Source organism: Pleurodeles waltl, chromosome 12 (assembly GCF_031143425.1).
Source record: "Pleurodeles waltl isolate 20211129_DDA chromosome 12, aPleWal1.hap1.20221129, whole genome shotgun sequence".
In the NCBI taxonomy this organism is placed as follows: domain Eukaryota; kingdom Metazoa; phylum Chordata; class Amphibia; order Caudata; family Salamandridae; genus Pleurodeles; species Pleurodeles waltl.
Window position 1 is genome coordinate 203,040,300 of NC_090451.1, and position 22,888 is coordinate 203,063,187.

At 46.9% G+C, this 22,888-nt stretch overlaps 1 protein-coding gene across 3 annotated transcripts in view; it reads right to left on the bottom strand.

Annotated features, from left to right (window-relative positions):
• SNAI3 (snail family transcriptional repressor 3) overlaps nucleotides 1-20,619 on the bottom strand; it is a 32,765-nt gene extending 12,146 nt beyond the window's left edge. The window contains exon 1 of one of the 3 annotated variants that reach the window (XM_069217638.1): nucleotides 2,337-2,432. In XM_069217638.1, coding sequence (XP_069073739.1) covers nucleotides 2,337-2,394 — 58 coding nt within the window. In that variant the 5' untranslated portion in view covers nucleotides 2,395-2,432. Of the gene's footprint in view, nucleotides 1-2,336; nucleotides 2,433-19,052 lie in introns of those variants that run through there. The other 2 variants (XM_069217639.1, XM_069217637.1) reach the window with 2 other exon arrangements.
• Between the last annotated feature and the right edge of the window lie 2,269 nt (nucleotides 20,620-22,888).

The following is a 22,888-nucleotide window of genomic DNA, read 5'->3' on the forward strand; positions in this document are numbered from 1 at the left end:
CTCCAACCCAAGCTCCAACATCAACGACATCCCACCATCACAAGACCTCTGCGACTCCCTAGCCACCTTCTACCGCAAGATCCCAGACATCCATGACAGCTTCAATACCTAGACCTCCCTGTCAACCACCTACACCACAGACTTATCGCCCAACAGCCTCCTGCTCTCCTGGACCCACGTCAACAACACCATCAAAAACATGAATACCATCCACTCTGGCTCACCATCCGACTCCTGCCCTCACCACATCTTCAACAAAGCAAGCTCCGTCATCGCACGCCAACTGCGGAAGATCATCAACAGTTCCTTTGCGACCACCACCTTCCCGGAGAGCTGGAATCACACCGAGATCAACGCCCTCCTCAAGAAACTCAAGGCGGACCTCAGAGGACCTCAAGAACTTCCGGCCCATCTCCCTGCTCCCCTTCCTGGCAAAAATAATCGAGAACATTGTCAACAAACAACTGACCCATTTCGTCAAGGAGAACAACACTCTGGACCTGTCCCAATCCGGATTCCGCAGCAGCCACAGCACCGAAACTGCACTTATCGCTGCCACCGACGATATCAAGATCATACTCGACAATGGCGAAACCACGGCCCTCATCCTCCTGGACCTCTCGGCCGCATTCAACACCATCTGTCACCACATCCTACGCACACGCCTCAACGACGCAGGTATCAGCGACAGAGCCCTGGACTGGATCACCTCCTTCTTCACCAGCAGAACTCAGAGAGTGAGCATCCCTCCATTCCACTCTGAAGCCACCAAAATCTTCTGCGGCATACCCCAGGGATCGTCCCTCAGCCCGACCCTCTTCAACGTGTACATGGTGCCGCTCACAAACATTGCCTGATCTCACAACACCAACATCATCTCATACACCAATGACACCCAGCTGATCCTCTCCCTCACCAAGGACCACGCCTCTGCCAAAACCAACCTTAACGAAGGAATGAAGGCCATCGCCGAATGAAGAACAGCTGCCTGAAACTGAATTCTGACAAAACTGAGGTCCTCATCTTCGCCTCCAACCCCTCTGCATGGAACGACTCCTGCCACACTGGGAACCGCACCGACAACCACCGACCACGCATGCAACCTGGGACTCATCGCTATCAATGGCCCAGCAAGTCAATGCCCTCTCTTCCTCCAGCTTCAACACCCTTTGCATGCTTTGGAAGATCCACAAATGGATCCCCACTGAAACCAGAAGGACGGTCACCCAAGCCCTCGTAAGCAGCAAACTGGACTACGGCAACACCCTCTACGCAGGAACCACAGCCAAGCTCCAGAAAAGACTGCAACACATACAGAACACCTCTGCACGCCTCATCCTGGACATCCCCCGCCACATCACAGCCCACCTGAGAGACCTGCAGTGGCTCCCCGTCAACAAGAAAATCACGTTCAAACTCCTCACCCATGCTCACAAGGCACTACACAACACCAGACCAGAATACCTCAACAGACGGCTCTCCTTCTACACCCGACCTAACAGCTTCGCTCTGCTTACCTTGCCCTCGCCACCGTCCCACACATCCACAGAATGACCACCGGCGGCAGATCGTTCTCCCACCTCGCCACCAAGACATGAAACACTCTTCCCACCCACCTATGTCAGACACAGGACTTACTTCCCTTCAGGAGACAGGTCAAGACCTGGCTGTTCGGTCAGTAGCAGTCCCCTCACCCCCAATCAACACCTTCAGACCCTCATGGGTGAATAGCTGCGCTCTACAAATCCCTGATTGACTGATTGACCTGCAGGACAAAGAGTGAAGCAATGGACGAATGTTGTTCTGATCTGAACTTAATTAATTACACAGTTGAGCAAGCATTGATAAAGTCAATAGACCTCACTTATAGGAGAGCTATTGGGTTTGTCAGTTTCTTTTAGCCATGTTTTACAGCAGTGCAGATGCTGATCAACTTGGCTGAAAATTAAAAACGAAGCACTATAATGCAGCCAGTGCCGACAGTGAGGGGCAATTATAAGTTTTCCTAGTATGGAAGTCACAAAAAATGCTTAATTATCATACGTCTGAGCTGAAGCTTGATGTTTTTTGCTATGCATGAAGACAGCACTAAAAAGGCCATGCAAAGCAGGGAGTGTAGTGCTGTTTGCATCTTTATAGCATCCCAACACATGTTGGCACGACTTTTGGGTACTTCTTTCTGGCGAGACAGGGGGCAAGCAATGAGGAGGGAGGGTGTGGGGTATGGAGAGCAAGCAACAATGGAGAAAGGATGGACTAGACAAGTAACAATGCAAGAGGATGTTAAGAAGCAACAATGTGTGAGGAAGGTGGTGTAAGTAAAATCGAAAAAGTACCTCTGAAAGCAGCAAGCAGTGTAAGGACACAGTGCAAAGGAAGCAGTACTTGGGTCATGCTCCAGGCTAGGGACAAACATACGAAGAGGAGGTACAGCTAGCACTGGCTGAAAAAAGGAGAAGGAAATGAGTGACGATTAAGCCAACCAATGGTAAGCAAAGGGTGGGCTCTAAACACCCTAAGTGAACAAAATGTCCCACAAGTGACAGAGCAAGCACGGTCTCAGGTGAGACCTAAAGTGTAGGGTGTGGGAGGAAGGGTATAAACTGTCAGAGAGAAGTTATTTGCCAAACATACTAAAGGAAATAAAACAATGAACAGTGCCCCCAGAACACTTGGGTCCTGTCTGAGGGGAACAGCCTTTACCTCACAGCCTTTAGCACACAGGTAAGTACCATGTCGGTATTTTTTTATTTGATAAACCTTTTATCAAACTTAATAAAAAGTGATTTTAGGGTTTAGTGATGGGTAGAGGCAAAGGGAGGTGAGGGAGACTTGAGGGCTCAGGGGTGGGTGTAGGGATAAGGAGGTGGGGTGATTTGTGGGTTCAGGGGGAGATAGAGGTAAACAGAGGCAAGGGTGACTTGAGGGCTCTGGGTTGGGTAGAAGTAAAAGGAGGTGAGGGTGACTTGAGGGTTCTGAGGTAGGTAAAGCTAAAGGGAGGTGATGATGATTTGAGGGCTCATGGGTGGATAGAGGCATAGGGAAGTGAGGGTGACCTTAGGACTCCGGGATAGTGTAAAGGGAGGTGAGGGTGACTTGAGGGCTGAGATTTGGGTAGAGGTAAAGGCAGGTGAGGGTGTCTTGAGGGTTCAGGGTTGGGTAGAAGTAAAGGAAGGTGATGATGGCTTGAGGATTCTCAGGTGGGTAGGGGGAAAGGGAATGAGGGAGACTTGAGTATTATAGAGTGATTAGAGTTAAATTAAAGTGAAGTGAGGGTGACTCAAGGGTTATGGGATGGGTAGAGATAAAGGGAGGTGAGGTGATTTCAGGGCTCAGTGTAGGTAGGCGAGGGTAGGTAAAAGGAGGTGAGGGTGATTTGAAGGTTATAGAGTTGAAATAACGGGAGGCGAGTGTGACTTAAGGGTTGAAGGTTGTTTAGAGGTAAAAGGAAGTGAGGGTGACTTGAGTGTTCTGGGGTGGGTAGAAGTTGAGGTAAAGGGAGGTGAGGGTGACTTGATTGCATATTATGATATTGTACGGTCTGACCTTTTATTGTATAATACAGTATGAAATAATGTGGATTGTTTGGTATTGTATGGTATAGTCTTATTGTTATTTGTTATAGTATAATATGTTATGATCTGTTATTGTATAATATGGTATGTCATGGTCTGGTATTGTATAGTAGATTATGGTAGGAGTATGGCACGGCGCGTTAAGACATAAACCTATGACCAGCTAACTGCATGCGTACCCCTGCATTTAGGCAGGCACCAATGACCCAGGTGGTACAATTTAAAAACATGCAACTTACTATGGCTTTCCCAAATTGGGAAGGAAGGCAGCATTATAGGGAAGGAGCCAAAATGAGGAAGAGTCATAAACCCACCCGTAGTGAATTCTGCAACATATAACATTATTCACATTTAATAAAGTGTTTTGTTGTGTTATGTGGCTTGGACAATACAGGCCAGCGAAAAGCGGCTTACTAGAACATGAAATTTTGAGAAATCTGGAAAGCAAACATTGAGCAGAAAGAGAAGTGGACACTAGATGAACCAGCAAAACAATGAGGCATAAAAGCACCTCAAAAAAGTGATAGAGCGGCATTGCAGTGTGGAACATAGAAACAAAACTCACTCACCAAGAAAAAGAAAAAAAAAGACTAAAATCCATGTGCAAGCAATGCGGAAGAACACTGATCAAGACAGCAATCAGTACTTGGTCCATGCTTCAGGGAAGAAAATAAAAACATGGGGATGACATGAAGCCAACATGGGAAGGCACACACTCACTAATGAAAAGAAAGAAAACAAGAGTGACAATGAATCCAACCCATGGTAAGTAATGGCCTGGCTAAAAGTCCCTTTATAGATTTTTTTTTTTTTTTTTAAGGTACTGATGTGACAGCGAATGCTCACGGTCTTAGACGAGACCTAAATACCATGTGCCTTGCTCTGACGCTGTTCACCATTAACCTTTAGCTTATGATTGATTATTCTCCCAACAGTTAACCTGCTTGTACAAAATACTGAGTGAAATAACTGTGTGGGAGGGAGAAGATCACTGGGATAAAGGAATCTAGTCACCCACAACAGGATTCCAGAGCCTTAACTCTCTCCTTATGATTGGCTGCAAAAGTGAAAGCTAATTGGTGGCTTAGGAAAGCATTGTTTTTAATATATTGCAATGAAGTCTGCAATCCGTGTATAAAAAATGTCTACTTGCAGTTTAGATGTGACATCAGCACTCACCTGTAATAAGAAAATGAGGCAGCTACTCAAAGAAGAGAGCTGGCTGTCCTGAAATGCACCGTAGAAAGGAGAAAGTTATGGCAGGATGTTAGCCTTTTTTCAAGGCTAGATTTCATTTCATAAGAATCCCTTTGCAGGTCAGCACATTAGCTCAAATATACTGTTGTTTGAAAGTGACTTACATTAAACTCCCTAAAGTACGTTGTTGCAACAAATTATTAGCTGTACATTGGGATGTTCAAGGTTGAAGTATAGGTTTTGCATTACGTCTTTGCAACCATACTCGTTCACAGGGAGCAAGAGAACCAAGGATTTATTTAAGGGCAGGGCAATACCCTGCATTATAAAGTATTAAATACCCGCTTCCATAAGTTATATGGGTATTTTCGGGATATCTATTCGAGCAAAGCTGACATTTATCCTATCTTAATAGGAATTATTTATTTTTTCAATGCAAATCCAGTAAATGTGCTATCACTGTGGCTCTTCTAGAGCAGCATTTGTACTGTACAACTCGGTGTAAAATCCATAACAAAATGAAAAAAACACGCTCACTTCATCGCACAGTTTTTGGGGCCCTGAATGCCTAGTGTCTGGGGAAGGGTCACTTAAATATTGGCAAAACGCTGACCTGTAGAAAATAGGGACATTTCCCAGAAAAGGAGGGGCATCCAAAAGGCTGGCGGGATAGAACAGTCAGTCGTACGCCTCTAGTCATGCCAGTAACAATGGCCCATCGACCTTTTAGAGAAACCTCCTTATTGGAGGTTTCACTGATTTCCTTATCAGCCAATCCACCTCCCCTGCAGCTGATTAGGCCCCAGCCACAACCTACTGGACTTTCAAGGGCAGTTGCTCGTCCAGAGACCTGTGTGTCCCTCTGAAATCCACAGCACAAGTAACACATTACCTACCTCAGCGCCAGCACTGAGGATTTCACACAATGGTGTGGAGCGGATCTCAAACATGTGCTCACGGTCAGTGTACAGAACAAACAGCTAATGTTGAAGGGAGGCTGCACTTCAGGCAGAAGTTACAGACACAGCAAACAAAAGCCTGAATGATCTCTGCGGCCCAGGGACAGTCAAACCCTAGACCCAGGGGACAGGAGGCTATGCTGTGAGCAAATTGATTTCTGGGGCAAGTTGGGCATAGGGCCTAAGTTAAATAGTTAAGGCAAAACAACAGCAAGAAAGGCAAAAAGCTAGAATACAAATAATGGAAAGAAAAAGTAAAATGGACAGCAGCCTAAATTAACTTGTTTTTAAAATGTTAGGTATTGCCACGTCTTCTAACTTTAAAATAATTAAAGAACCAACAATGTCCTCGTGTACCCCCTGAACGTACCTTAAATGACTACACAAACCGGTAAATGATATACAACTCACAATCTTATTTTACAGGCAGTCTCCACTGGACAGGATTTATTTTTAATTACTATATTTCTTCATTTACTCTCTCAGCCCCAAACAGCCCAGGCGCTTTGAAGAGGCCTTATGTTGCCACACAACACTCTGAAAATAAGTAATACTGCTAGACATAACTAAAAAGAACTAATAACAAAAGTCAAAATCCAGCGTTTTCACTTTTCTCTTCTAAGGCGAAGGACAAGCTACAGACCATCCAGGTAAATCTTTGCCTCTTTTAAAATAGGAACCGTGAAACGTAACATGGGGCCTGCAGAGTAAATTATACCTGCCAGCTTATTACAAATACATTTTGTGTGCCTATCTCTCATTTCCTACTCCACCAGCTGAGGGCAGCACCTCTCTTGTCACTCATGCGCAACACAAAAACGCTTCCCACCTAGGGTGGCAATAAATACAGCACTCTTCTAGCCACACAACCTCCCCTACCCCCCCAGGCATAGCGTTAGCGTGCCACTCATCTGAAAATGTGCTTTGGCACCCCACAATGAGATAAAGTGCAATATAAATGCTCAAATACAATACCAAGTGCCTGATTTAGAGTTTGGCAGGTGGTAGTCTGTCAGTCTGGTTGATGGAGGACATCACCCATCCCTGACAGACTAATGCTCTTCGGGTTTAGAGATCACTGCCGGCCGAGCAGTGATCTCAGTGATCTCTGTACCTTCAGAGGCATCACCGCCGTTCCAAAGTGGAAGGTTTTTTAAAATTTATAAACAAGTAACAAATGAGCCCCTCACTATGACTTTATTCCCCTTGGTGTGAGGTCATTAGATTTCCTCTCTGTGACCACCATGTTTTTCCTGGTGGTGACAAACAGAAAAAAATAGGACATCAGTCTGTCCACCCTAAACAGGACGAGTGATATGGTGCCCTACCTCCAATGGTCAGCAATCAGTCAGACTTCCTACATACACAACACCCCGACACCTCACTGCAGATCATAACATTTGCTGTTGTAAATTACACATGCATCCTTCAAGACGGGGAATAAAATAACCAGGGATATCGACAATTTATAATGCAGCTAGTAAGAACACTCAGTGGGTTGATGTGCCCACTGTAGAGCTGGCAAATCAATTAGGAAGATACAGTATGCAAACTGACCCATTTATTTATATCTATTGCTTGAAAAGTGCACACTATACACTAAATCAGCAATGTACTGGGGCAGGCTTCCTTACTTCTAATACACAGAATTCATTTCAGGCAACATATTAGCAGGGATTTGAAATTTGTCGGACCAAATTGTGCCTCAGAGTTGCTGTGTGCATTATACATAAGAGACAGTGATGTGAGTTTATCAGCATTTCAGTTAGACCTGTCAGCTCTTAGCCTGGTTTCTCCAGCCTTTTTACTTCTGATCTCCTGTTTTTGATCCTATGCGGAATTTCGTTTTTGCTGGTTTTAGGACTTTGGGCACTTTACCACTACTGACCAGGGCTACAGTGCAAGTGCTCTTTGTCTAAATGGTATTTGTGATTGGTTTATCCATGATTGGCATATTTGATTTACTAGTAAGTCCTTAGCATAGTGCACCATGTGTGCTCAGGGCTTGTAAATGCAATGCTACTGGTGGGCCTGCAGCACTGATTGTGTCACTCACATGAGTAGAACTGTAAACATGTCTCAGTCCTGCCACTGCAGTGTGTGTGGGCTGTTGGAAACTGATATTTCTACCTGGCAAATGCACCCACTTGCCAGGCCCAAACTTTCCCTTTTACTACATGTAAGTCACCCCTACGGTAGGCCCAGTGCAGCCCCAAGGGCAGGGTGTAGTGTATTTGAAAGGTAAGACATGTATTAGTGTGTTTTACATGTCCTGATAGTTAATTACTGCTACATTTGTTTTTCACTATTGTAGCATGGGGATTGCCTTGAAATATCTATTAAGTGTAATTACCGATTGGGAGCAGATGGAGATATGGAGTTTGGGGTTTCTAAGCTCACAATTTAAAAATACATATTTTGGTGAAGCAGTTTTTTAAATTATAGTTTTGAAAATACATATTTTAGAAAGTCATAATTTTCTTTCTTAACCATTCTGTGCTTTTGCCTGCCTGTGGAATACACTTATGAGTCAGGATGACAGTTGGGCTGTTTGGGAATTCACTCTAGACAGGCCTAAACATAAAGCCGAGGTGTGCACTGCATATCCTGATGGGTCTTCCTGAGCTAGAGTGGTGGGCGGAGCGGACACTTGTACCTGAATAGGGATGTGTCTGTCCTTACACAAAGCAGTCTCTGGACTGTGTCAGGGGCCAGGGCAAGAAAGGTAGGGTATTGTGCACTACAAACACTTTTCTTTGAAGTCTGCCTAGTTCAAAAGGCAGAAATTAGTGTAAGTACTGGACCTCGACCCCACAAAGTTAGAATCATTCTGGACTGAGGACATTCTGCAAAGGAAGAAGTGCTAGATGCTGTAGGTGGGACTGCCACTCTGCTTGCTCCTTGGTTGTGCTGGCCTGCTGCATCTGTCCTAGGAGTGAAAGGACTGGACTTTGCTTTCTACATGCCGATTCCAAAGGTTCTCCAAGGGCTTGGACTGAGTTTGCCTTCTGTCAAGAAGTATCAGGGGCATCAAAGACTTCATCTGCCAGCACATGGGCTCTCTTGCTGAGAGACCCAACTTACCCAGTGGTGCCAAATCCAGTTCCTGGACCCTTAGGAGTAAGTTCTGGTTTAACCAAGAAGAAACAAGCACATCGACTCCAGAACGGGCGCCGCTGTCCAACACTGCGCTGCTGCCTGCACCAGAGCCATGGACCCCGCTTAGTCCAACAACCATGACAGATGGCGATGGATTGTCGCTGCCGCAGTGCCTCTGAAGTCCCACCAAAGGGAGTCCTGAATGCCATGTTACTGACATTCGTGACACCCAACTCTGCTGCAGCACCTGTGGCGTGATCATGACACCACAAAGTCGACGTCTCATGTCTTGACGTAAGGAATCGACACCTCGCCACTGACGCCGCATCACCTCCCCTGCAACCATAAGGAACCGACGCCTCACCTCCCCTACCTAGCGACGCCTCACCTCCCAAACTCCATGCAACATCTGGTTCCATGTTTTCCAAGGTACTGTACCTGGCGTCCGTACAACTCTGACCGACCCGCACTCCCTCGCGAGTGGCAATGGGCTGTTGGGAATGACATTGGAGCTATTGTGTTTCTAAGCACCACACTAAGATTTAATCTTTAGAAATGTGTATCTTTACTTGAGTATGTTAAATTTCTGTTGTTTTGCCCAGATAAATATTGCCTATTTTTCTAAACTTGCATGGAGTACTTTTGTGGTGTTTTCACAGTGTTACTGTATGTGCGTTTGTGTGTGTACAAATACTTTACACATTGCCTCTGAGATAAGCCTGGCTGCTTGAGCCAAGCTACCAAAAGGGTGAGCATAGGTTCTCTTAGCTGTGTGGTTCCCTTACCCTAACTAGAGTGAGGGTCACTACTTGGACAGGGTGCAAATCACTGCCAACTAGAGATCCCATTTCTAACAATTTGTAATCAGGGGTTCTGCCATTTGCCTTGTATCGCCCTTTGCAGTCTTGGGGTGCCCTTCCCCACAGATCTTAAGTTTATCATTCAGCACTGTAATTGTGGCAAGGTGATTGTATCTGGTCTTGTAATGAAGGACCTGTTCAATAATGGTTTTGATTATGGTTTCAAAGGAAGTAAGCATTGGCAAAGCCAATAGGTTTTGCCTATGCAGGAGTTATTTGCTTTGCCAATGTGTTTAGCCATGTTGTACGCCAGCATGACTGCTGCTCAGCATGGCTAAAAGCTAGTGTCATAGAGAAGAGTGACGTGGAGTGTTGTAAAAAGGAATGGCGAAGAATGGAGTGGAGTGTTGTAGAGTGGAGATGGCAGAGTGTCATGTATTGGAGTGGCATACATTGGAGTCTCGTAGAGTGGCATACACTGAAGTAGCGTAGTGCGGACTGGTGTAAAGCGCACTGGCGTCGAGTGTTGCAGACTATAGTGGCATAGAGTGCAGTGGCATTGAGTGCAATGACATTGTATTTAGCGGCATACAATGCAGCGTTATAGAATGCAATGGCCTAGATTAGATTAGTGCTTAGTACAGTGCAGTGTGCAACAGTGCAGAGTTGAGTGATGCAGAGGGCAGTGGGGCAGAGTTGAGTGGCATAGAGTGGTGCAAAGTGTAATAGCATTGAGTGGTGCATAGTAGAGTGCAGTAGCATAGAGTGGAGTAGCGTAGTGCAGTGCGGAGTAGAGTAATGCAGTATTCAGTGGCAGAATGTGCAGTGTTGCAGAGTAGAGTGTCAGAGTGCAGTGTTGTAGAGAGCAGTGGTCTAGAAAATACAAAAAAAGTGCTTTGTTGTGTTACTAATTCTGATATATTCTTAAATACTTCAGTTCATTTAGATGTTGTCGTATATTAGAAAAATACTCTTTCATACCCCCAGTTTCCAGCAAGATTGTCACATAAATCCTCTCACTTTAAATTCAGAGAAAGAAAACTAAACAAGCACCCTTGGAAGACAACGCCTCACAGTGGACCTCGGTCTTTGAATGCACAGCAAATGTGATGAGATAAGAACAAGATTTACACGCCTATTTACAGAAAGGAAGCACTCAGAAGGATACTGTAAATAAGGTTTTGGCAAGAGAAGGCACAAACTCATGCTTGACAGTCTAAAACAAATAAAGCCAGCAAATAGAAAGCAGGAAAATGTAAGTTACAAACCACAAATCCAATGGCAAGCAAAGGAAAGAATACATTCGTAGGTCAGCTTTCTGAATGTCCCTAAGATGCCTTTAGCAAACCAGACAGATGTGCTGTCTGGTAGGCTGTGACATAAAAAATTAAAAAAGAACACAGTGTGACCATAACTGGAGAATGGCAAGTTTGCCAGAGTCAATGGAAACAGGACTCAGCTGCCCGATTTCATGAAGGTGGACTGCAGTCCACTGCCCAGACAGTTATTGTGGGTTGTGCAGGTAGGAGGCCTTCCTTTGCTAAAGGAGTGATTTTTATGCTGTGTCATATTCATCGGTCTGCCAGATGTTCTAATATTTTCTTTTAGTTCTGTGAGAGATGAATGAGGGAGAGGGGGTGTGCACTGTTGACTAGCATTATTTTACCAACAAACTGGCTTTTGTGCTGTGAGTTTATCTAATGTGTTCCGTTGTTGTTGTGGAACTGGTATCTGTAAGACATTGGTTAGATTATGTGGATCCATTACCTTTGAGAATTCTATGTCTTTAGTGCTTTACTATATATTTGAAGGTCACAGACGGTCTCAACTGTTAGTTCAGGGAGAGATTGTATCCAGAGTGGGATGTGTTCTTAGGGCTGCTTGGCTTTGCCAGCAGGATGGCATCGTGTAGTGCTGTTTGTCTGAGGGTGTGGTTATGTATCTAATGTTATGTTGTTATTGTGAACTTAGGTATGGATGAAGAATGTGTTACATTCAGGGCCACTGGGAATATGCGGCAGAGAAGGAATAAATTATATAGCAGGTTTGAACAAATTATGCAGCAAGAAAAGGTAAATGGTGCTGCATAATGCGTGATATTTAGGGATAGCATTACTTCATTCTTTTGTTATTTTTACACCTGTTAACAATGTCTGAGAAAAGAGTTCACGTTACTAGTAACAATTTAAACACCAGCAACAACCAACGTAAAGATGACCAGTCAACCTTTGAGAAAAGTGTTCGGGACGCAGGAGTCCGAGTCGCCATATTTTTTGTAACTTGATTCATTAGCGGCAGAAACAATGTTTTTGTTAAAACCTGCAGATCATGCAGCAAATGATGAATGATGTGGTAAATCCATAATTATGCGATAATCGCCGCGGCTGCAGAACCTAATAATGCCAGAGGGCCTGGTTATATTGTTGGGAGCATCGCTTTGCAGGCTGCAAGGCTTCGGTGCTCAGCTAAGTATTTGTATATTCTAACGCACGTTCCCAGGCATTTCCCCACTCGTAGGTCTCGATACAAAAGTGATGCAAGTATTATAGACAACAGAGGATCCGAAGGAAAGCAACATACGCGTGTACAGCAGTTACAATCAAAATGTTTATCACCAACAATTAAAGATTTGATCTCTGATGGAAGCTATAACTGCCAATTTGTTCATCCGGTCTTCCCCATCTCCGAGAGTGAAATAGTTTGTGTAAAATACATTATGTATGTATTATATGTACGTGTTTGATTAAAGGCATAAGACGCTCCACGTCTAGGCTCCGAGTCTGATTCTTTGAAAACACTGCGTTGTGCATACATGAGCTGATATGAAACAAAACCCAGAGGCGGGTAACTCCGTCTTGATATTAGTTTTGGTGTAAGGGCGCTTGGTGGCACCAGAGGTCACCCAATTCACAAACCGCGACACAGGAAGTGATGTCACAAGAAATGGCGCTATGATCTTACAATAACCCCTACTTAAAAAGGTCAAGGACCTATTTTTTCAGAAATAACAAATTAACATCATCACAGCTGAATGCAAAAAAGGACATTTTATTAGTTTTAATACGTCACGTTTTTCCCCACATATTAAAGGTGCAACTGAGCTTGGAGATGGCTCAAAGTGAGAGTATTTTTTAAGACGTGTGAAACGTGTAAATTATATTTTTTACAACTGCTTTTAGTGACGATATAAAAAGTGCTAGGTGTACATTTTTTTTTTTTTTTTTAACATCGAACTTGCTGTTAATGCGTGCTTGTTTCCTGCTGGTGTTCTTTAGCCGCACAGTACAAAAGTGCTTCACATTTGCAGTTAGTTAAGGAACACTTCTCAGCGTTGGGATAAAGGGAACAGAGTCCCCTTTCTAAAAATAGTAGGTACTCCGTGCATCTGCGCCCACTTGTGCCCTGGGGTAGTGTGCTCTGGCCCATTCCTGGGACTGCATTGTGCACCCTGTATGATAACAAGGTCGAATATTTGGGTTCACTGCCAGAGGACCAGTAGTGGTTGTTTACAATGGTTAGGTGGCAGCGTTTTACTCACTGAGCTGCAAGGCTGTGGTTAGTCCAGGTAAGGCAGGGCAACAGCTGGACACTTTTCTTACAATCTTATTGGTCAGTGAGATTCCTGTTGTCTGCCGGCTATTAGTTTTTGTGTGGTGCTGCTGGCTAGGTGGCCTGTCTGGGCTGTGTTGAACGTTTCTGGGATTTTCAGCAAGAAACTTGCACAGTATAGGACAGTGGTTCCCAACCTGTGGGCCGGGGACCCCTGGGGGTCCGCGAAGCATCCTCAGGGGGTCCGCGACTGCTTAGAACATTTAATAATATTAGGTTCCAACTATCAGTAATGACTTAGTGGGGGTCCCCGGATTCCAATAATGAGTCAGTGGGGGTCCCCGGGCTCCAGTATTGATAAGATGGGGGTCCACAGAAGTCAAAAGGTTGGGAACCACTGGTATAGGACATTATCCACACCTGTGAGTGCACCTTGCCCTAGTGCATGTGAGCGCACGCATGGCACACTGATCCCATGTTAAGATAGACACTGGCAGCCTGTGATAGGCGCAAATTCAGAAACAGGGCTTGAGGTATGCCTGCAAGTACATCCGGTGTGGTGCAGCATGGATTGGGGAAGGGTGTGGGCATCTGCAGCTTATAGATGGGCAATGTCAAACAGCAGCAAACTGCAAACACGTACATGAGAATGTCGCACATGAGCAACTAAAATATGTCCATAACTAACTCATTAACATATTGCAGACATAAGAATACCACCATTCAGCATAATAAACAAGCATTTTCAATGCAATAGGTCTTGAGTTTGCTCGAGTTAGAGCTATTAGCGTTGTAAATTCCTAACTGGAATTTTCTTGCAACAATTTGAAAATGAAAAGTAAACAGTTGACAAAAGCAAGCAAATTCAAAGCGCCACGGCCGCCATGAGTGCGAAGGAGAGACTATCAATCAATCCTAGCATTTGTAAAGCGCACTACTCACTTGTGAGGGTCTCAAGGTGCGGGGGTGGGGTGGGTGCTTCTGCTGCTCAAACAGCCAGGTCTTGAGGTGTCTCCTGAAGGTTAGCAGGTCCTGCGTCTATCGCGGGTGGATAGGAAGGGTGTTTCACGTCTTGCGTTGGGGTGGGAGAACTATCTGCCACGGCAGTCGTTCTATGGATGCGTGGAACAGTGGCGAGGGCAATGTCAGCGGAACGAAGCTGGTAGGTTGGGGTGCAGAAGGTGAGTCATCTGTTGAGGTATTCTGGTCTGGCGTTGTGCAGTGGTGGAGGAGCTTGAACGTGGTTCTCTTGTTGAAGGGGAACAATGCAGGTCTCTCAGATAGCCTTTGATGTGGCTGTGGCTGTGGCGGGGGATGTCCATGATGAGGCGTGCGGAGGCGTTCTGTATGGCTGCAGTCTTTTCTGGAGCTTGGCCGTGGTTCCTGCGTGGAGGGCGTTGCCGTAGTCCAGTCTGATGCTTACAAGGGCTTTGGTCCTTCTGGTTCCGGTGGGGATCCATCCGTAGATCTTCCAAAGCATGCGGAGGGTGTTGAAGCAGGAGGAAGAGACAGTGTTGACTTGCTTGGTCATTGATATCGATGAGTCCAGGATAAACCCTGGGTTGCGTGCATGGTTGGTGGGTAGCTGTGCAGTTCCCAGTGCGGCAGGCCACCAGGAGTTGTCCCAGGCGGAGGGGTGGAGCCGAGGATGAGGACCTCAGTCTTGTCAGTTTCAGGCAGCTATTCTTCATCCATTCGGCGATGGCTTTCATTCCTTTGTGGAAGATGATTTTGGCGGTGGTGGGGTCCTTGGTAAGGGAGAGGATCAGCTGAGTGTCGTCAGCGTATGAGAAGATGTTGAGGTTGTGCGATTGGACGATGTTTGCGAGCGGTGTCATGTAGACATTAAAGAGGGTCAGGCTGAGGGAGGACCCTTGGGGTACGCCGCAGATGATCTTGTTGGCTTCAGAGTGGAATGGAGGGAGGCGGACTCTCTGGGTCCTGTCAGTGAGGAAGGAGTTGATCCAGTCCAGGGCTCTGTCGCAGAACCCTGCATCGTTGAGGCGTGTGCGTAGGGTGTGGTGGCAGACTGTGTTGAAGGCGGCCGAGAGGTCCAGGAGGATGAGGGCTGTGGTTTTGCTATTGTCAAGTAGGGTCCTGATGTCATCTGTGGCAGCGATAAGGGCGGTTTAGGTGCTGTGGTTGCTGCAGAATCCAGATTGGGATGAGCCCAGAGTGTTGTTCTCCTCGAGGAAGCGGGTCAGTTGTCTGTTGACCATCTTCTTGATGACTTTTGCCAGGAAGGGGAGCAGGGAGAAGGACCGGAAGTTCTTGAGGTCCTTTGGGTCCGCCTTGGGTTTACTGAGAATGGTGTTGATCATGGTCTGTTTCCAGCTCTCCGGGATGGTGGAGGTCTCGAAGAAGATATTGATGATCTTCCGTAGTTGGGGTGCAATGACGGAGCTAGCTTTGTTGAAGATGTGGTGAGGGCAGGGGTCAGATGGTGAGCCGCAGTGGATGGTGTTCATGATTTTGATGGTGTTGTCGTCATTAACGGGGCCCAAGAGATCAGGAGGTTGATGTGGCTGGGAGTCTGTGGTGTGGGTGGTTGACGAGGGTCTGGGTGTTGAAGCTGTCATGGATGTCTCGATCTTGCGGTAGAAGAAGGTGGCTAGGGAGTCTCAGAGGTTTACCAATGGAGGGATGTCATTGGTGTTGGAACCGGGGTTGGAGAGTTCCCTCACGATGTTGAAGAGCTCCTTACAGCTGGGTGCATTGTTGTCAATGCGTTTGGATGGGAGTGGATCTGGAAGTGTAGGGGTTCGGTGGCGCTGAGGGTATCTTCAGTGCTGGTTGCGATTCTGATGATATTCCTGTGGACGATGGTGATGCCTCCTCCTGGTCTGTTGGTGCGGTCCCTACGGGTGATCTTGTAGCCGTCCGGGATGGCTATGGCGATGTCGGTCGCCGAGGAGGGGTTCATCCAGGTCTCAGTCAGGAAGGTGACGTCCGGGAAGGCTGAGTCGAGTAGGTTCCAGAGTTTGATGGCGTGATTGTGGATGGAGCAGGTGTTGAGTAGGATGCATCTGAGATGGTTGCGTCCTGCCCGTCACTGGTGAAGGTGCAGCTCCGGCACAAAAGGAAAAAGAAGTTTGCTTGCAGTGAAACACATCGGCAAACGTGCAATTATCCATGTAACAGGGTCAATGGCCAAAGGGGGTAAGGGGGTAACAAAACTGCCCCAAGGAGGGACAAGCGTAAAGCATTTACCGATGATAACAAAAGATTTTTGAGAGGCAAGCCCATGAACAAGTGATAGTGATGGGCATGCAGTGGGCATAGTTAAAAGCCCACAGAGAGATTACAACACATCAGAGTGCTTGCACGCTCGACCTAAAAAATAAAATAAAATAAAAATGGGACTGCCACCCTTCAATATGCCACAAGTGTGGTGGTCAAACCCATTAATCGTTTGACCAAACTTTTTGAGAGACTATCACACACACATGTATTTTCTCATGAGAAAATCATGCCTGCCACGTGTGTGTGTGTGTGTGTATGTGTGTGTGTGTGTGTGAGAGAGAGAGCCCCTGAGCTATTTGATTGTGTAATGTGTTAAAACACTAACTGCAGGGTCCTAAGGGAGCCCACCGCTGGTGCCACTGAACAGGAGTGGCTTGCAGCATGCGGGGGGGGGCAAGGGGAGAGTTAATAATAAAAATAAAATAAAAAAATGTAACTGAAGCCACTGCTGCTCAGCTTCTCTTTGCTTCGCCGCAAGCACAGGCTCCCAGCCTGCCCTGCAGTCAATCTGAACGCTGCTGGCAGCATGACAGCAGCATTCCGATTGGTCACAGCATCCAGCCAAGGCGCACCCAGGCAGACTGGGAGAGTCTGCCAGCTCTCTCCAACCCGGCACTGCAGTGCAAGGTTGGACAGAGCTTAGTGCGCATGTATGTTTGGCCAGCCTGTGGCAGCCGGCTAAACATACATGCGCACTGAGGAGGAGTGCTGAGCACTGCCCCTCTGTGCTTATCAGCCCCGTCCCTTCTACAATACCATGATAATAAACATAGTTTATTATCGCTGTATTGCAGAGGTTTGGCAGCTGCTGCTGCTGGTGGGGGGTGATGCTCCTCCGCCCTAGCAGCTGAATGCTAGGGTTGCCAAAAACCAAAGCTGCTTAGTCTCAATTCCACCTCATGCCTCTTCCATCCACCACCCTAGACTTCAGTCAGTTTCTCATTCATGTTAGTCCATATTCATCCCTGCTTTCTCTCTTTGTCATGATGGTCCTAGGCCTCTCCTCTCCTTTTTTCCCTTTTCTTAATTTCTGTGTTGCTCTAGGTCAGAGTCTGATAATAAAAAAGAAGTCCTGGTCCCCAAACATGAGTGCTGGTACCCAATACTCACAAACCCCAGCACAAATTAAGCTTCAGAGCAACTAGAAGCGTACGGGTGCTCCAGACTAGCATCACAAAGGCTTAAAACTGTGTATTTGGGAACACAGTGTTCAATTACTTCGCTGGAAAAAGGCAAAACGAAAGTGTGTCTTGCATTGCTACTGCAGTCTGAGCTGTGCTCGGGCTCTGTGTGAGAAAGATGGACTATAGCGACAAAGCATGCCCTGCAGCCTGTGTCTGCCCTATACCGCTTTGTGTGTGTCAATTGCATAGCAGCTTCATGGCTTGATCTGCTCTTTGAGTAACCTGAACCAGTTCCCTACATGGCAAATGTTCAATTAAGATGAAGTCAGGCATTTAAAAGGGTGAATCCATAAACGCCAGAGCCACTGGAATTATGCTATTTTGCGGCTGCTGCATTTTTAGCATAATTGTGGATTTGCCACATTATCCATCACCAGCTGCACAGTCTGCTGATTTAAACAAAACAAAATGTTTCTAGCTGAAATGGACCAAAAGTTACTAAACGCATCAAGACTTTGCCATGCAGTGGAAGGCCCTTTACAAAGGTCGACTGGGCACCTTTCCGCTGCATATTGCAAAATCCGTGGTTTAAACTGGGGCTAGTGAGGTGAAACCTACACGTAGACATTTTGAAGAAGTTTAAAAATGACAAAGTAATGAAGTAATTCTACCACAAAATATGCCGCAATGTGTCGTATAGTTTGCCTTGTTACATAATTTAGTCAACACTGCCACATAATTTGGCCACCACCTACCGCATAATTCGAGGTGGCCCTGATTAACTTGACTAGAGAATCAACAGTTTTTTGGAGCGCGATATAGCTTTGAGAAATGGGTGGCTTCACTGAAGCCTGTGGGGGGTATTTTGTTTGTCAATAGAATGGATACAAGTGAAAAGGTGGTGACCACCGCCAATACTGCTGTTCTGTGAGCAGAAGGTATGTTCCTAGAAACCACAGAATCAGGGATGTAACGCAGGCCTCTGTGGCGCAGGGGGCAACTCTTCAGACGGCCCTAATTCACCCCGAGCCAATGAGTATATGTGAGGGATGGGAGGCTTAGGGTCCCTCATCATAGTCTATGTCGCGAGGGGTTTGTTATTGTTTTGTGTTATCATACTACCCAGAATGACCCGTGCGGCTGCCTGAAAAGCCATAAACTGGACTAATTTCAAAGTGATGACGCATGGCAGTTTACAGGTAAAAGACTCATCGGCAGAGTGACATATCGCTGCAAAATTACTTTCTAGGCACCGCGGTATCCTAGCTCAAAAAGCACACAAGATAGGTGTACCAGAGGTTTCATGACATGAGGAACACCTAGAGTCATTCAGGAGCTACTAGCAAACAACAGTGCATTCTGGGAGTTGTAGTCTTCGTTTGCTCCAGTGAGACTAAACAGAACTTAACCAAGGTTTGTAATTGGAAAGCCCAGAACTGAAAAAAAACAAGGAAGGCTGGTGACATGGCAACATCTGGTAACCCTTACCAGGCTGCAGCAACCTACCCCAGTATCTGTCCAGACTCCCCATTCACACTGCGTTACCTCTCCGGGTCTCCAGTTGCCCGTAGTCGGGGATCTTGTGGCTGGAAGGCTTCTTCACCAGGAAGGACCTGGGCATGGTGTCAGGGGGACTACCTGTCGCTGACGATGCTAGGCCAGACTGTCTCCTTTGGTGCTGGATATGTCCGCCTCCTTCGGAACCGAGTCGTGTTGCCCCACCCCCTCCTTTAGACGCCGGGGTGCTCGTATAACATTGAGGGCTTCTAGCAGCTCTTCTGGATGTTTCTGCTTCACACTTCAATGCTTGATTGAGGATGTTGAGCTTCCGGGTGACAAAGTTTGCCCAAACGCTTCGGGTGCTCTTAGTGGCTTTGGTGACAGGGCTCCAGCGCTGTGGACTCTCAGCTGGGGGATATTAATTACAATTGTGGAATTGCTCCCTTGGGGTTCCGAGGAGGTCCTTGCGGGTTATAATCTTTCACTTTCTAGTAAGAGCCCCCGATTGCCGCTAGATCCCCACTGCGTGCCCCCTTGTTACTGCTGCCAGAGGGGCTGCTAATGTGCCCACTCCTCCTGAGCCCCACTTGAGTCTTGGCGCCCTTGAGTCGTGGGGCAGTGCTGCTGCCCCGTGGACTGCCAGTGACGCAGTGCCCCCTGCTCCTTCGGGTGCTACTGCTACCAAGAACGCCACGCCCCGCCCCTGCCCCTCCAGAGCCCGCTCCCTCTAGGGGCGACCCTGCTCTGCGATGCTGTGGCTCTGATGCCAGATACGTTTCCACTGGTGTGTCGGGGTCCCCTTAGATACTTCTCTCTTGGGTGGTTGGCTTATTCTTATCGCTCATGGGCACTCTAGTCTCCACAGTTTTAGGATTCCCCTGGTTGCTTTTGTTCCCTAGCTGGCAGTTATTTCCCAGGTGTTGAGAGTTCACTGGCTCGATGATGCGTTTGTTCGGATACCCTAGTGGATGGAGTTGCCCTGGCAATTATGATTTTTAGGTTATCCTGGTGCGGAGTTTTGGGGTTCAGCAGATCACCTAGATGGTGGGTTTTCTGGGTGCAGCTAGTCTTAATTTACACCACTACTGCGTTTCTAGGGGTCCCTGGCGGTAGTGGCGTGCCTCACATCACCCGAGTTCTCGGACACGCTAGGCCATGGGCGTCTTGGAGTGCACTGGGCGATGGTATGCCTTGAATAACTCGGACTGGGTGCACCCCAGGCTCCCGTGTTCTGATGTTCTCTTGCTTCAGGGGAGTTTCGTTCCCCCAGGAGTTCTACTTCTCAAATCTCTTGGGTGTCACGTTCTCCGAATCGCAGCTCTGACCACTGGGTTGGAGTATCACTTTGCTGGCTGTTTCGGGGTCTAGGGGTGATCCTGTCCTCCTGGTCAAGAGTACCCCTACGCTGCAGACAGAGACCGGCGCGTGCCACGCTCTACCTCCGGCTCGCGCTGCTACAGCTGGACATTCCCCGCGGGTCAGGCGCAAATAAAGCTCATTTGCATAAAGCCGCCAATAGACCAATAAGGCGGAGGGGAACAAGTGCATGGGGCGCGGTCTCCTCTGTCCGGCTTCAGAGAGCCCCCGCCCCGCCAGGGAACAGGTGCAAGCGTGCGGGTGTCCGCTGCTTTATTGGTTAACTTTATGGCACGCGCTTCAACTAACACTGGACCCAGCTGCACGAGCTGCTTAGCCTGTGCCTGGCCACTCAGCAGGGAACTCCGCGGCTGAATTTATATTGCGCTTCTTATACCCGACGAGGCTCTGATGCGTTTGAGCAGTGGCGTAAGGAAACTTCAGCGCCCACCCTCCTTGCAAAGCACCTGGAGAGGCCCCCTCCACCGTGCACCCAGCCTTCCACCCGCGCACAGTGTACTGTGCTGAGGGGGCCCCCTGGGGCTCGCCCACCCCCTCACCGCGGGAGCCTATGTTACGCCACTGGTATGGAGTTTGAGGATGGGTAGCGGACTACTCCGTGGGAGTGCCATGGACAGAATAATGTGTGTGTTCTCTGACTTGTAGTTCGTGCTCAATTTGTAAAAGAATAAATGCGGGTCCCAAGGTTTTACTCAGAATCCGGTGCTACCGAATATTGAGCGTACCGAATACCAAAGCAGCACAGAATTGATTATGGCCCAATCGGCCTTTTATTCTAGCAGGCTCCGTTTTTTGTTTTCCCTATGTCACAGTTCGTTCGCCTTTTTCTTAATTCTTCTTTCCCCTTTCTATCCTTACTCTTCTTTTCAGTCAAAGTGTGAGGAGGAAAAACCAGTGCCCAGTGCCCAGCAGTGAGCGCCGGTGAAAGCATAGCTGTCAATCCCCCTCCCCTTATCACACTGCCAGTACTTAATTGGACTGGGTGTTTGCAGACGGGGCCACTGGCACCTCTTCTTTGGGACCAGCACTTAGATTTCCGCCTCAGATATTTACCTAGAGCAAGAAAGGGGAATACCCACAAATCGGAAAGATGGAGGAACATAAAAGTGGTAAAAAAGCCACAAAGGGAGAAAGCATGAACATGCAAAAATGTGATAAAAGTGAACAGATTGTTTGGTATTTGATTACTAAGGCAAAAGTAGATTGAAAACTATGCAGTTTTGGTATTCGGTGCACTGACGTAATGGCGCTGACCCCGGGCTTCTGTGCAAAGCTTCAGGCACCATCACTGCTTCTTTTACAAACTAAGCACAGCACACAAGACAAATTCATCTAGATCAGGCTTTTCAGTCAACAACATTGTATTTCAGGACGTGTAGTTTGATTTAAGTGTATGGTTGAATATCTCGTTATGGAAAGTGGTGATGGATAACAAGTTGTGACTGGCTAAAGGAGTTATGAGTTTATGAGCTGACTGTGTAATCCCATTGATAGTGCTATCCATGAAAAAATATTCTAGGAACCCACAAATTAGGGGTGGGTTTGTGGTGGCAGAAAGAGAAGGATTTAGGGGAGGCAGAGTCAATATCAGCCTGCAAATTATTTTTTTTCTGAATTCTACTGCCAAAGAAACTGGCAACATGGAAAGGTGACAGTGAAGCTGTTCATGCTTCACTAGTCACATACAAGCTGCATTTTAAGAAATTGTATTGTTAAGGTACATGTTGCAAAATGTATGCAAATGTAACCTTATTCAAGTTATACAGCTGGTAAGATAACTTGCTGAAGACCTGGGTGTGTAATCTCTGGTCACAGGTTTGATTCATTACGAAGTATAGCAGGTGGTCTATTGAGGAGGGCACTGTTCCAAACTACTCTGACTTCCTGGGAGACCTGGGGTCTCAGGAGCAAGGGCCCTCAAGCATCACAATGGACGACTAGCATCATCATCGGGAAATGCTCCTCGCCAGGCCGGCACTGCAACGCCTGGCGGGCTCCCCCATCCTTCAATGTAAGTGACTGTTTTCAGTCCTAAAGTTAGGGCGTTTAAAATCTTTTGTTGTATTTTGGAGAAGAAGTTTAATCTTTTTTTGGTCCTGATGAAGCGTCCATGGATCCGGCTGGACCGTAAGGACGTGAAACATGTTGACCTTGGTGTAGAGGTACTATATCACTTATAGTCCCCTAGGTTTGTTGTTTTGAGAGTCATTTGAGCATTGCACTCCAGTGTGACTCTCACTCATTTTTTTAATCTTGGTCTTCATCCACCCTATACTGATTAAAGGTATGATGTTTTGGTGTGATGAATAACCAATTTTAAACTTTTTTCCTGTTCTCTCCAACCCTAGCCTACTCCTGTTGTAGGCTTCCACGCTTAATTAGTAGAACATATTAGTTGACTATTAGAACAGCACAGCGTAAGAGCCCCCCTTCGGGGAGCCCGTCAGGCGTTGCAGTGCCGGCCT